The sequence below is a fragment of the Alosa pseudoharengus genome, unplaced genomic scaffold (genome assembly GCF_046254945.1).
Source record: "Alosa pseudoharengus isolate Yale_2024_CS ecotype anadromous, Long Island Sound unplaced genomic scaffold, YU_APseudo_1.1 YU_APseudo_1.1_scf_14, whole genome shotgun sequence".
Lineage (NCBI taxonomy): Eukaryota > Metazoa > Chordata > Actinopteri > Clupeiformes > Clupeidae > Alosa > Alosa pseudoharengus.
The window spans coordinates 1,109,647-1,123,442 of NW_027468609.1; the positions used below are offsets into that span (position 1 = coordinate 1,109,647).

Here is a 13,796-nt window from a genome sequence, read left to right on the forward strand (position 1 = left end):
TATTTCTAAAAGTTATTTATCTACTAGGCCTAGCCTACTGGCTGATTTATCAAACGAGTGCTTTCTCGTTCGTCCTCCGCAAACTACAGGTGTTTTGGTAGAGAGCCATTGAATAAGCGATGCCAAGCAATTTCTGTAACACTTTTTGTGACATTCAGCAAATATCTCCTCATTTAATGTAAGTTCCTTCGGACAATAGGCCTACGTTCTACTCTACGTGCAGTTGTCCTCAGTGTTGTGTTGTCCTCAGCTGTGTCCCCAGTTCACAGCTTTTCTGAACTAGTTCAAGTTCAGTTCATACATGCTCAAAGTGAACAGTTCACGTTCAAAGTTCACAATTTTAATTCTGAACTAGTTCAAAGTTCAGTTCATTTTACTTTTTTCGTGAGATATTCAAATAAATACTTTTTTTCACACTACTAGCTAGAAATCACTATACATTCTTTGAAGCTGCTCATTGTAGACATTTGCTTATGACACTGCAATTGTGGGTTTCTTACCAGGTGATGAAACTTGCAGCAGTACAGACAAGGTAGACCAGTTCTATACTTAGTGCAATGAAATCCAGCCCTCCGCGCTCTCGTCGTTGCCTGCTACGCGGCGTTGCTATGCCTACCCCGCTCTGCTGCAATAGCCTATATGCCAACGCTAGTGCCGACGTACTTCCGTTTACAACTAAGCCACCGTTGCCATTTCCGGAATGCTATCCCTACCGCTGTTGACAAGCTTGGTGCTGAGGTAAATAGATGATGAAGAAAACATTTAAATATCAGCGATCTATGGGCTCAACGTCTGAACACTGCTGTGTGCCGATGTGTCAGGCCTCTGCTAAGTACAACAATATACTTAGTTTCCACACTTTCCCCACGGATGAAGAATTAAGACGCAAGTGGGTTGTCGCCATTCGTAGGGACAACTTCACGATAACGCCTCACACCCGGGTGTGTAGCCGGCATTTTAAGAAAGAAGATCTTCGTGAACCAGCGTCGGAGAAAGGACGACGATTGTTGAAAAAGGGATCTATCCCAGCTTTGTTTCAATGGAATAACTTCTCCCTCCCACCTGTAAGAACAAGTGTTTGGGAGAGGAGAGATAGACCGCTGCCGCTGGACGATCACGCCCCCGAACAAGATGAAGCCATGGAGGAAGATTCCGGTGATCCTGATCCTGCCTCCGCAGTCGCCGCCGAAAATACAGCTCTACGAGAGGAGGTTCGCCTGCTGAGGGAACAGGTTGAAAGCCTTACGATGAAGCAGAGGTTTGGGATCCATCGCTTTGCTGCTTCAGACAAGGACATCCGGTTCTTCACAAGGTAAGATGAGTAGCCTAGTCAGTTTCGAAAAAGATGCATGGGCAGCAAATAAATTATTTTCTCATAGTATTAGCCTAGTTATTTTAATTGGTGATACTGTCTAAATGCAGTATCAGCAGTGTTGAATTAAAGTGATTGCTGTTTATTCTGCTATATAGTTAATTGTGAAAATAATTTACACATATTCAATCAAATATCTGTATCTCATTTTTTAAGGTTTGCCTCATACACGTTGCTGATGCGGTTCTGGGCCCTGATTGAACCTGCGGTGCCATCCATGGTCAGTGTGAGGCAGGCTCAGAGAGGAAATCTCACTGAGTCGAAGTCTGCAACCCATTCCCTCCAGCCCATTGATGAGTGCTTCATGTTTTTGAACTATCTCGCCCTGGGCTCCAAACAACGGGACCTCGCTGACCGGTACAATGTCCATCAGTCCACGGTCAGTCGCATTATAGCATCATGGAGTAATTTCCTTTACACGGTACTCGGTTCAGCCAGGATCTGGATACCACAGGAGCAGATAGGTGAATATTTGCCTGAGGATTTCAAGGACTACCCTGACACCACTGTAATCCTTGACTGCACCGAGCTTAAGTGTCAGTGCCCATCCTCCCCTCTCCTCCAGAGTGAGGTTTTTTCCACCTACAAATCCCACTGCACACTCAAAGGTCTAATTGGGATTGCTCCACATGGAGCAGTGACCTTTGTTTCCTCTCTCTATGCCGGCTCCATAAGCGATAAGCAGATCACAAAGGAATCTGGTATCATCAACCTCTTAAAACCTGACATGGCTGTCATGGTAGATCGTGGTTTTCTGATCGAAGACATTGTACCCTGTAAGATTTACAGGCCGGCATTCCTCGCTGGGCGGTCTCAAATGTCTGCTGCTGAAGTTAGGGAGACCCAGGCCATAGCTCGTCTTAGGGTGCATGTGGAGCGACTCATTCGGCGAGTGAAAGAGCACAAATTTTTTGACACTGAAATCCCTCTACGGCTTTTTGGGAGCATCAACCAACTCTATACTGTTGCGTGTCTCCTCACCAATTATGAAAATGGGCCTCTTGTCAAAGCATGGGTTAAGAAGCCTGAAGCCTGAGCCATGGGTAGGAATGAGTTGCGAAAACAGCTAAAGCTGAAGCTTTTTATCCTTTTATTTTACCAGGGAAAACAAGCATGTTGGTTGTTAAATAAATCTATTAGTATTATTACTGTCTAAAACTGTGTCCCTTTGTTTACTTTAATGCACCAATTTCATGTCTTACCATTAAGTATATCTGACCTTCTGCAACAGTAGCAAAAATACCATCATACCAAATTATTTAAAGCCATCTTTTTAATAGTCAGCCATTTGTTATTTAACTTATGTTCATGTGTTTAAATATTACCATTACATTTAAAAAATGCATAACATGCACTACATATAACATGCACTACACTACACTACACAAGAAAGTGCTGAGGTAAACATAGAAAAAAAAGTAATCAACCCTCTCTTTGATGATGTCAGTGATTTCACGGTCACGGGGAATCCTTTCTACAAGCATGTCCTCCTGTGTGTACACAACAAAATCACACCACTCACATCCAGATATCAGCATCTGGCCCTGTATCTGCCAGAAGTAAGGATGGGTTTTCTTCAAAGTTGGTGTTCCGTCACGGACTGCAATGTATGGACAGTCCACATAACTTGCTACGTTTGGGCACTTAACTTCAACAAGTCCAAAGACAGGCTGGCTCTTGGGGTCATAGACCATCCCATCAGGGGACGAGCCCATCCATGGGGCATCAGGATGGATAAGGAACCCACACTGATAGTGGTTTACTTCTCTTACTCTGCAGTATTCCTCTATCGCTGTGGATTCCATTTCTAGCCCCCTCCTCATGTCGGCTGTCTGGTGGCAAGGCCTGAGAAGCCGTTTGGCCAGATTTTCAGCAGATGTTAGTGCTTTTGTGTGACAGACCTCTCTAAATCTGGTCGAGGTGATGCGGGGGTGTCTTAGTTGGTGCCACTCTGTACAGCTACTCTGCTCTTTAGTAGAGATTTCTATTTGGTGTGCCATCTCTAGTGATGTTTCTAGGGATGCCATGTGGTAATGTTGCTGTTCAGTGTAGACAAAAGTACAGTTTGATGGCCCAAGTCTATAATCACTGAGTGGCAGCTGTGGGGGTGAAGGAGCATCTTTATGTGGAAATGTGCGGGGCACTACCTTTGCAGGCATCTGATAAGACAGCACACTTCCCTCCTGAACTCTCCCAAACATAGAGTCAACCAGAGGTACATCATTTGATATGGACATGGTTGTAATCATTGGAGCCAGATCAGCTGGAATGTCCTGGTACACTGCTCCGACATTAAGTGTGGCTGGTACAGGCAAGGGGGAAGTCACTCCCCTATACAAGTTGCTTCTGTGAATAGGACAGAACAGCAGAACAAAAGGCAAAAATAGAATATAGAATAGAATAGATCTTTATTGTCATTGTCACAGGTACAATACAATTTAAAGTGATCTCCAGTCAGTGCTTATTCATAAAAAAAGAAAATAAATACATTTAAAAAATAATGAATAATTTAAGTGCTACTGTTTCCTAAAACCTAAATAGAAACATATAACATCATTAGTGGCATACATAGACACACAGTCATACACACTGAGTCATTGCATTAAAAAAGAATGAACAGTCATTGCATAGAAATAGCATGAACATTCATCTGCAGGCATGCATACTATCTGCAGTGTTTCCTCTATGTTGATTTGGTAGTGGCGGCCCCCCACGGTTTAATTTTCTTCCCCCACGGTATCAGAAATGGGGCAGACGTACAATAGTCGCAGTTGCCTTTCAAAATTCATTGTGCAGACCTGTTGTAGATTCTCCAAATATACAGCTCAATCACAACTGAAAATAATTAAGCCTCATTGTGTGTGAATAGAGGTAAATACATATAATTGTTTGTGTTGCAGCGAAGTGTCAGTTGTCAGTTCTGTGGGGTGGGGGGGGGGGGTGGTTCGGACAGGCCTGCCCCCACTGCTTAAAAAAATCCTAGAGGAAACACTGTATCTGTCATTGTATGGAGTCATTTAATATCCGAGTTCATATAGCACATCATTTTTTTGCAGGATTGAGGGTGGTTATTGCAGTTTGAGTCTATTTACCCTTGTTTTAATTAATCTGTACTGTGACTGAAGGCAACAGTTCAAACAGGGAGTGACCAGGATGGTGGTTGACCTTTATAATGTTCTGGGCTTTTTTGAGGCAACGGGAACTGTGTAGTTCTTCCAGTGTGGGGAGGCCTAGAGTGATTGTGTGTTCACATTTCAGTAACACAATAGCAATACAACAATGCAGTAACAATACAAACCTGATTCCTTCTACCAGCCTTCTTTCTTTTGGTCGGGCTGAGAGGATCACCATCTTGTTCACCAGACCAGGTTTAACACCCTGCAATGAAACCAAACATGTTTTAGTCAAAGTTAACCTAACATCCATTAATGAAATTGTTAGCGTAAGTTTAAAAGGTAAGTTACCATGGTTCTTGGTTTGTGCCACCTCTGCTCTGTCTCTGTGCAGCTGTGCACCGGTGGAACGGCCTTGAGCTCCCGCTGCGAATAATGTGCGGTTTGGTACAGAAGAGCTGCCACATGGTTGCACAGGGCAGTGCCAGCCACACACGTACATGTACAGCTTTCGAGCGTCACAGGCTTCGAATCCCTCAGAACAATCTGTTACAAAACACACGTGTTAGAGATAAAAAAAATGACCAGTTGCAAGAGCAATTTAATGTTACAGGTGCAGTGAGCGAGACTTTAATAATTAATTCAACTAACCCCATGTCCCTATGATTGACTTTCCCTATTCTCTTGAGTACCCCATAAAAAGATGTTGGACAACAGTTTTTGTAAACTCATGTGAACATACACCTAAACATGCACAATTTCATCCAGAATCACTAACTGCACGTATAACACAGTCTTGAACACAGTTTGAGAACTGTTTTGAACTGAAATGAACTGTAATTAACCTAGGCTGGGAACTTATAAGAAAAAATGAGAAAAGAAATGAGAAAAGTGAGACACTATAAAAGTGCAACTTATGTGTAGTAGGCCTAGTCAATAGCCTACATTATTATGCATAAGTTAAAGAGTCCAATTTCATGATTACGCTCACTGTACTCATTTACTTAAAGAGTGAAGTAGGAGCAAAGAAAGTAAAGAAGTAAGAGAACTCTGAAACAAAATCTAGTTTCTGTGAGATTTACTTTCTTCCTTTTTTCCCCAATACTGGGTCAGATCACATGGAACAAATGTGACAATACATATGGTATAAAATTTTCGCCAAAAGTTTTCTGTACCTGTACCAAAGTTTTGTGCTTGTAAGAATATTTTGTGCTCGTAAAAATGATTTGTGTACATGTAAAAATAATTTGTATCTGTAAAAATATTTTGTGCATGTAAAAATGGTTTGTACATCTTCAAATCCGTTTTCTCACTGTGTAGAATTTTTTTTTGTGAATTTGCGAACGATATTTGCACGCACGGATTTTCCATTTGCAAGTGCGCATCTGTTTTCTACAGACATGAAACAGATCTACGGGTACGAAACGAATGTGCAAGTACAAAACTTTTTTACAAATTTTCCCAAAACAGCCAATCACAGCACTGCTTACTGAACGGCCAGTCAGCCGATCAGCTCGCTTCTTTAATTCTGAAACGCTGGACATAGAAAATACAGCTCTTGGTACATCCATGTAAACACCACAGTTCAGAAGAGGTGAAACACTTAAAAAAGAAGAGCTATCTTAGCTAACAAGCAAACAGCTCAACTTAACTATTCCTTCCCTACTATGAATCTAATATCATTAAGTAGAACTAATAAAATTCAGATCATTAGTATTATTATTAATGATATAATTGTTCTGTATAGTTATTGTGTTAGTGTTTTCCGACTAGTCATTCCTCCCTTTGTATTTCCCACGTTAATGCGCGGTGCTTTCACGTAACGTTAGCAGAGACAGTTGATAGTATCTTTGACGTTAGCTTAGCCCAGCCAATACTAGCCCAGTTAGCTGCCATTACCTATTGTTACCTTCTAATTACCTATCCAGTGCTCGCGTTTTAAACTATACTGTTTATTAGTTCTAGTTAATGATACTAGATTCATAGTAGGGAAGGAATAGAGTTAAGTTGAGCTGTTTGCTTGTTAGCTAAGTTAGCTTGTTACCTAAGCTAGCTAGAACATAACAGTTACTGCTACATGACCAAAAAAGTTCAGGGTGGCTTTAGGCTGACTCCCTTCCCTCCCTCCCTTTGTATTTCCCATGTTATATGTGCGGTGCTTTCACGTAACGTTAGCAGAGACAGTTGATAAAAGCAGTATCTTTGACGTTAGCTTAGCCCAGCCAATACTTGTTTCACCTCTTCTGACTGTAGTGTTTACATGGATGTACCCAGAGATGTCCAGCGTTTCAGAATTAAAGAAGTGAGCTGATCGGCTGACTGTCCGTTCAGTAAGCAGTGCTGTGATTGGCTGTTTTGGGAAAATTTGTAAAAAAGTTTTGTACTTGTAAATTCGTTTCGTACCCGTAGATCTGTTTCATGTCTGTAGAAAACAGATGCGCACTTGCAAATGGAAAATCCGTGCGTGCAAAAATCGTTCGCAAATTCACAAACATTTTTTCTACACAGTGACAAAACGGATTTGAAGATGTACAAACCATTTTTGCATGCACAAAATATTTTTACAGATACAAATTATTTTTACATGTACACAAATATTTTTTACGAGCACAAAATATTCTTACAAGCACAAAACTTTGGTACAGGTACAGAAAACTTTTGGCGAGAATTTTATACCATAAATACACATTATGAGAAATATAGCCTGTAATTGTTAGATAGCCTAGTTGAGCATTTTTTTAGCCATCATTTAATTAAAAGCAATGCCACAGAAACTTGATTTGAGTAACTCATTTGTCATGAACCTGATCTGAACCTGCGTGATCCCTTACACTTGGACTGTGAGACTTTTTCCGTTTCTCCATACTTCTGAAGCACTCAGACCTAACCGTAATCTCTCCTGCCGGACTCTTGTTTGAAACTGAGATTAACACCGGGGTTAATATTAATATATTGTACACAAATAACTCACAAAATACATTAAACATAAGCACTGCTGTTACCGTTAGCCTATCGGTAGTTGCTAAGTTAATGTAGGAAAACAGACATGCTAAGGGCTAATAACAACATTGTAAACTTACCTTCGTAGTTGTTTATGTAGTTCGTCACATACAGTTTAAAACCCTTGTTCTTCATCGCCGCCGATGTTGAAGAGTTAAGAGCTATAATACGACTCACGTCGTTCAAATTCATCCTTGGTAAGTCCTGAAGTGACCGGGTGAAAAACACTGCCATATTGTCGGCTTCAGTGAACGCAGAACGCTAACACACCGGAAGTAGAGGAGCGGGTTTAGCAGTAGAGCGGAAGGTCGTGTCATATAGGCTATTCATCACGGGTAACGTTGTGCAGAACCCAGTATGCTATTCAACTATTCTCAGCCGGACACTACGTTGCCCGCAATGCATTGCGAACACAATGTCAAAACCATTTCTATCTGGTGATACATGATTTAAGCGGCACCAGCGAGAATAGAGGGAGGGACTTTCTCTCGTTGCGTTTCAAAAGAGAAAACAGATGTCACTCAGTTTTTAATGGAAAACAAATTCCAACGTTCATTTACAGTGATGTCTGCCGTTCATGACACATAATTACTAATTCACGTTCAAGTTCTTTATTAAAAAATGTGTTGCGTTCAGTTCAACGTTCACGAAAAAATGAGCGTGTTCAATGACACAACACTGGTTGTCCTCCATCTCAGTTGCATCAGTTTTCTAATTTTGAAGGTTCTAAAATATGACAATATGCTTCACTGAATCCTTCTCGTTTTCTTTCATTTGTCCAGCTAACTTTTCCATTGAAACTAGCCATTTATGATGGATTACACACTCGACATTCTGAAATGTCCTGCACGATCAAGGCCAAATTAAGTTATCACGCAGCCACTGTGTCAGCAGCATGAGTGCTGACGGTGACGGTGCGTTTCTGATGTCAGATTATTATGTAGGCTAGCCTACTAGACTGTTCTCACGTTGCAGCCAAGGATTAAAGTTCTCCGTCATAGGACGGATTTCCGTCAATTTGATTTTAGAAATGTCATATTTGAGATCGATGCAGATCCGATGAGAAAAAAAATAGGAGGGGGGGGGGACTGTCACCTTTGCTTTTCCTTTTTTAAGGCCACTACAAATATTAGGTAAATGTTTAAAGACCTAATAGTGTTCTTGAGAACTTTCTGTGTCTCAATCCGTGACCGCTCAAGAAGATACGTCCTATACGGCCTACGTCAGCCATGAGTTTCGCTTTGTATGTTGTAGCTACACACTTGTCTCGGGCGTTTGCTTAAAAAAAAGAACACGTATGGAGGACTATAACGGTCTAAAAGTTGGATTATAGTGACACAATCGAGACAGCTGATGAGGTTGGCCAATCCGTTTAACTTTTTTGGATATGATATTGTGAGCTCTATGTGCGAATTCGGAGGCTTTGTTCTTTCCGTGCATCAATGTAGACACTTACTATCGCGAACTCTTGTCAGGGGAGGTCATTCATTTTGGGTGTCACCTATGACTTGAACAGATAGCCTGCTATGCCACCCGATGTAGGCTACTATTATTGTTACAGTTTTTAATCAATGCAACTAACATTATGTGTAAAGCGACGCAATATAAACCGTAGCCTATGCAATTTATTATCCCGTCTGTTATGACATACAACAATGTTTTTCACAATTTGCGACGGAAGGTTTTGACTGAGCGTGTCGAGTAAGGGGGTCAGTCGTGTTTGTGACGCAGACAGCCTTGTAGCCTATTTTGCTTAGGCCTCACTTTTAACGACAATAGGTTGTGAGTGTATGTTGACAAAAAAATAACCATACAATTAAAATAGTCAACTTAAAACTTTGCTATAAAATATTATTAATTTATAGCACAAAACCATAACCAGTGGGCCTACCAGAACCTCGCATATTAGCGTCATGATTTGTGTGCGTCTATTTGGCAAGGCCACTAGCTGTCATGGATGCGTTGTTGCTAAAGGAAGGCAGGTGTCAAAAGTTAAAAAATAAATGCAGATGGGCAGCTGATCAAAACGGGGGAGAACTAACAAGCCATGGTGTAAAGAAATTAAAGTGCCAGGAGTTTGCTTTTGCGCGGTTCGCTGCAAGAAAATTGTTTATGGATGCAATAGGAAAACGTTTTAGCACGCCACCAATCAGAAGACCGCCATAAGGTTAACGTTCGTGCACTTCAGGACATCTTCCCTACCTGGTGCAACTAGCCACCACGACAGAGGTAGGCTACGTTTATCTATGGCTGACCGTTTTTACGTTTAGAAAGTAGGCTATGCATGTTCTTTCATAGCGCAACACGACCTGTCCTTAACCATATCGCAACCTCTTGTCAACCTTATACAATCTGTTGCTGAAGACAAAAGCGCCGTCTCCAGATTGTCGTTACAAATGCGCAGACCTCCTGCATGAGCACACACAGTATTGCTGCTCATTGGAAAACTGAGTTGTCTGTAAAACTCAAAATTACCATGTTTTCATTAAATGCGGATGAGGCAACAAATGGAAATATGAACAATATCTAGAATGTTCTGATTTGTTACTTTGATGAGGAAATGGAAAGTCTTGCAAACTTGATTTTATAGATTTTACTTGGTGTTGAATTGCATATTAACAAGAAAAAAATCTCCCCTTTAAACACTTTTGGCCTGAAGTAATTAAATAAGAGTGTGTTAAAGCCTTTCTACAATATTGCTGCAGTAGAAAAGAACAGCAATGGCTAATCAGCAATGGTCAGGGATGGTACTAAAATATATTTTTGTTCATCAGGAAAACTCAATCTCAATCAATTACACTCTCAATTCGCCTTATTCACATGGCGGCCATTGGCGGCTAAAACGAGGCTACAGGGTACACAAACCATAGGATTGTTATGTTCTATGCATTCACCTGTAGGTGGCATTAATTATATAGTAAGTGTACCCTGTAGCCTCGTTTTGGTTTAAACAATGGCCGCTGTGTGAATAAGGCGAATACTCCCTTTACTTTGCTGTTTGCATCTTTTTGTACATTAAAAACCAATAGGTCGCGACCGCAAAAGGGGTGCTATCTCTATAGGTAGATATGAACAACGTATGACTTATGGCCTGAAAAAAGTTCAGTCAAACGATTTTTTTTCACTTTAATCCCTGAAGTTGCAGCGCTTTACTTATATGAAGTAGCATTAATCAATATGAGGGGCAGAGGGGATAAATGTTGTCCCCACCGGGGATGAAAATAATTAGGTAGGGATAGGAAAACCAGAGGGGGGGAAATCCCCACCATCCCCCCCTACAAATCGCACCCTGAATGTATCCTCTGCGTGCTTGGAACACCCACAATCCTGTGCGCACATGATTTTTAATAATGCACCTGCAGCTTCCTGCACACTCGCTAGTCTGTTCCATTGTGTGTTTTCCGTATGCTAAGAAGAAGCCTTGCCTCGTCTTTGAAGGATTCGACTCGGCAGAACTCGTTCTATGGGAGGGTCATGTCTTTTTATTCTTTGATGGGGGGGGGGGGGATGTCACCCACCATCACTAACCACTCGGTGAGTTGCACAGTTTTGAAAATGAACGTTAAGGGTTGTTTTAGGACATGTTTGAGTAGCCTACAGTATGCCTGCTGGCAGCCACTCTGACTAGTCAAAGGCGATTCAAAACGAGTCAGAAAGGTCGAGACAGGACCAATTGTCAAAATTTCGGTGTCCACCACTCTAGTTCATCCAAAACAAACCAGAAAATGGACTCAAAGTGCTAAATACCGGAATTTTCCTTTAAGATGTAGGTCTATTTGATTATTGCAAATCAAATTTTAAAAGATGTGCAGCAGACCTGAGGCAACACAATGCATTCTTCAGAAATATAGATATAAACTGAAATAAATGCCACAGCAGTGCATGCACAAAATGTACACACATTATAAAGGGCATAACAAACAGAAAATACTCCATATAGCCTATATTCATTATCTTTTAGTTCAGCTCCAACCCCATGTCCAGCACGGCAGTACCTGTGAAGATGGGTGGATGTAACATGATTTTAGATGATGGTAGCATTGATGTCAGTTTGGCTGTTAGTCAGCTGAAAATATGGCTTGACCCCAAAAAAATTCTAACAAAAGGTTTCTCAGTGGTTTACAGTAGTATCAGATGTACTTAAAAACATACTAAAAGTTTACCAAAGTTTGACTCCAAGAAAGGCCCCATTTTCAAATTTGTATTTCTCCTAGACCAGGAATACTGGTGTCTGATACCTGTTTTGGCCATATAATAATCTAATTAGTATATTTGCATGAAAAATAAGTGATTACAAGTACAACTAGAGAATGTAATTCCAGGGAATTACAAGTGCATGAAAATGACGCTAGGACAGACATGGTGGTTGCACAGCTTAATAAAAGTTGATAGTTTAAAAGTAGACAGTTTAAAAGTTGAATGTAGATTGGGAGTTGATCACACTAGTTGACTGAAAAGCCCAGGCTGCCAAACAGTTGTGGGCAGAGGACACAATTGGCGGGAGTCATAGCTGATGATGACAGTTGGATTGGCTGAACAGTTAAATAGTTGGATAGTTTAAATGGTTCAAATATTTCATAGGGAATTATTGTAGTGAGGACTTTTATTTTGAAACAGCTTTGGGCAGAGGAAACAGTTGACGGGAGTCAAAGTTGATGACAACTGACTGTTGCTAGAGTAGTTATGGTGGTTGCTATGCTGGTTGCTAGGTTAATGATGTTGGTTGCTAGGTTTTAATGGAATGTGGTTGCTAGGCTGTTGCTAGGGTACTTGAAGTCGTTGCTAGGTTGTTGCTAGGATGTCCATGGTGGCTACTATCAGAAATAAAGGAGTTACTACAGTGGTTTGCTTGTATAATCATCTTGGTTGCTATGGAAACTGACAATTAATTTCTAATTGCTTAATTTCAATGGTTGCTAAATTGGTTGCTAGGTAGGTGGTGGTTTAATATAGTAGGCTAGAGGCATAGTTGATGATAACTGACAGTTGGAATAGTTGAACAGTTAAATAGTTGGATAGTTTAAATGGTTAAATTATTTAATAGGGAATTATTGTAGTGGAGACTTTTATTTTGAAACAGTTGTGGGCAGAGAAAACAGTTGAACAGGATCTGTAGTCTTAACCCTTAAAGGTGTAGGTTTTTGAACATTCTAAGTTCCGCAACAATTGAAGGTTCTAAAATTCTATGTTGAATTCAATGAACCCAGATATTCTTTAGAACGTTCATTTCTCAACATTCCCGTCACACCGGTGTGACGGTACTCCTTTAAGGGTTAAGAGAGCCAGATTGTATGCTTAAAGCCTGAGACAGACAGTTGCTGGAGGTGGCCGGAACACTTGGCATAGGATTCTAAGAGCCCTATTGTGATGCCATAATCGCCAGTGTTAAGTCTATGGGGACAATTTTAATAGTTTTTAATTAATAGTTCAAAAAGTATAAAAGTTACAAATATGAAAAATACATTCCCCACCTGTCCTAAGTAAGACCTACGTAACACAGTTTGAATGAAGTTTCTACATTAAACGGTTGAAGCCGCATTAAACGCAGAAAAAGCGTTAGAAGAAGAAGAAGAAGAAGAAATCGGATAACAGTAGATTGCATTGTCATGCACTCTAATTATATATTAAAGCAATTGGTTATAAGCATATTTATGCGAAAAAGAAGTACAATTTCCCTTAAGTAACTCCATATTTCTCCTTTATCATATTGTTTTTCCTAGTGTCATAACCATTATTTTGATTCCAATAAAGAATAAATTCATTCAACTGTGTGGTACTGACTTCCGGTTGAGACGCTGACAAGATGGCAGCATGAGGAACCAGCTCCCGAATAATTAAATGTAGTATGCGTCCTTATTTTGAGAATTATGAATGAGTAATACGTTATTGCATTAAAAGGGCGATAATGTCAACGAAAGCAAAGAAAGACTAGACGAAATTGCGCCCGGCAGCGAGTAACTCTCCGAATACCATCATGGCTGAGGCCGAGGCTAATCAACATACTGACACCACTAGCATGATTCTGCAAGAATTGCGAGATTTTCGCCGGGATAATAAGACACAACTAGAAGGCATAAAGGAGGAAATAACCAAAACGAACATGGACGAGGCAGAAGAAAGAATTGGTAAAGCTGAGGACAGAATTTAAAATACAGAAGACATAATCTTAGAAATGATAAAACTCCAAGCGCAGATGGAAGCTAAGATAACTGATTAAGAGAGCCGATCAAGACGCGAGAATATCCGCATTTATGGGATACCAGAGGAAGCCGAGAATGAATTCCCGTCTATGATCGAGTTTATTGAAAAGT

General features: G+C 40.6%; 1 protein-coding gene and 1 long non-coding RNA gene across 2 annotated transcripts; one reads left to right on the forward strand and one right to left on the reverse strand.

Moving 5' to 3' along the window:
- Positions 1 to 640: 640 nt before the first annotated feature.
- LOC143122673 (uncharacterized) lies at positions 641 to 2,530 on the forward strand. Its single transcript, XM_076283453.1, has 2 exons — positions 641 to 1,312; positions 1,529 to 2,530. Exons 1-2 carry the CDS (start codon positions 747 to 749, stop codon positions 2,406 to 2,408), a joined length of 1,446 nt encoding a protein of 481 aa, XP_076139568.1. The 5' UTR covers positions 641 to 746; the 3' UTR covers positions 2,409 to 2,530.
- Positions 2,531 to 3,763: 1,233 nt separating this feature from the next.
- On the reverse strand, positions 3,764 to 7,801 carry LOC143122674 (uncharacterized). Its single transcript, XR_012986748.1, has 3 exons — positions 7,566 to 7,801; positions 4,837 to 5,031; positions 3,764 to 4,750 (listed from the first exon to the last, which is right to left on the reverse strand). It is a non-coding gene; the product is annotated as an uncharacterized LOC143122674 (long non-coding RNA).
- Between the last annotated feature and the right edge of the window lie 5,995 nt (positions 7,802 to 13,796).

Coding starts and splice junctions, on each gene's coding strand:
- LOC143122673 (XM_076283453.1), top strand. CDS start 747: ATGATGAAGAAAACATTTAAATATCAGCGATCTATGGGCTCAACGTCT. Junction 1,313..1,528: donor GACATCCGGTTCTTCACAAG/GTAAGATGAGTA, acceptor TCATTTTTTAAG/GTTTGCCTCATACACGTTGC.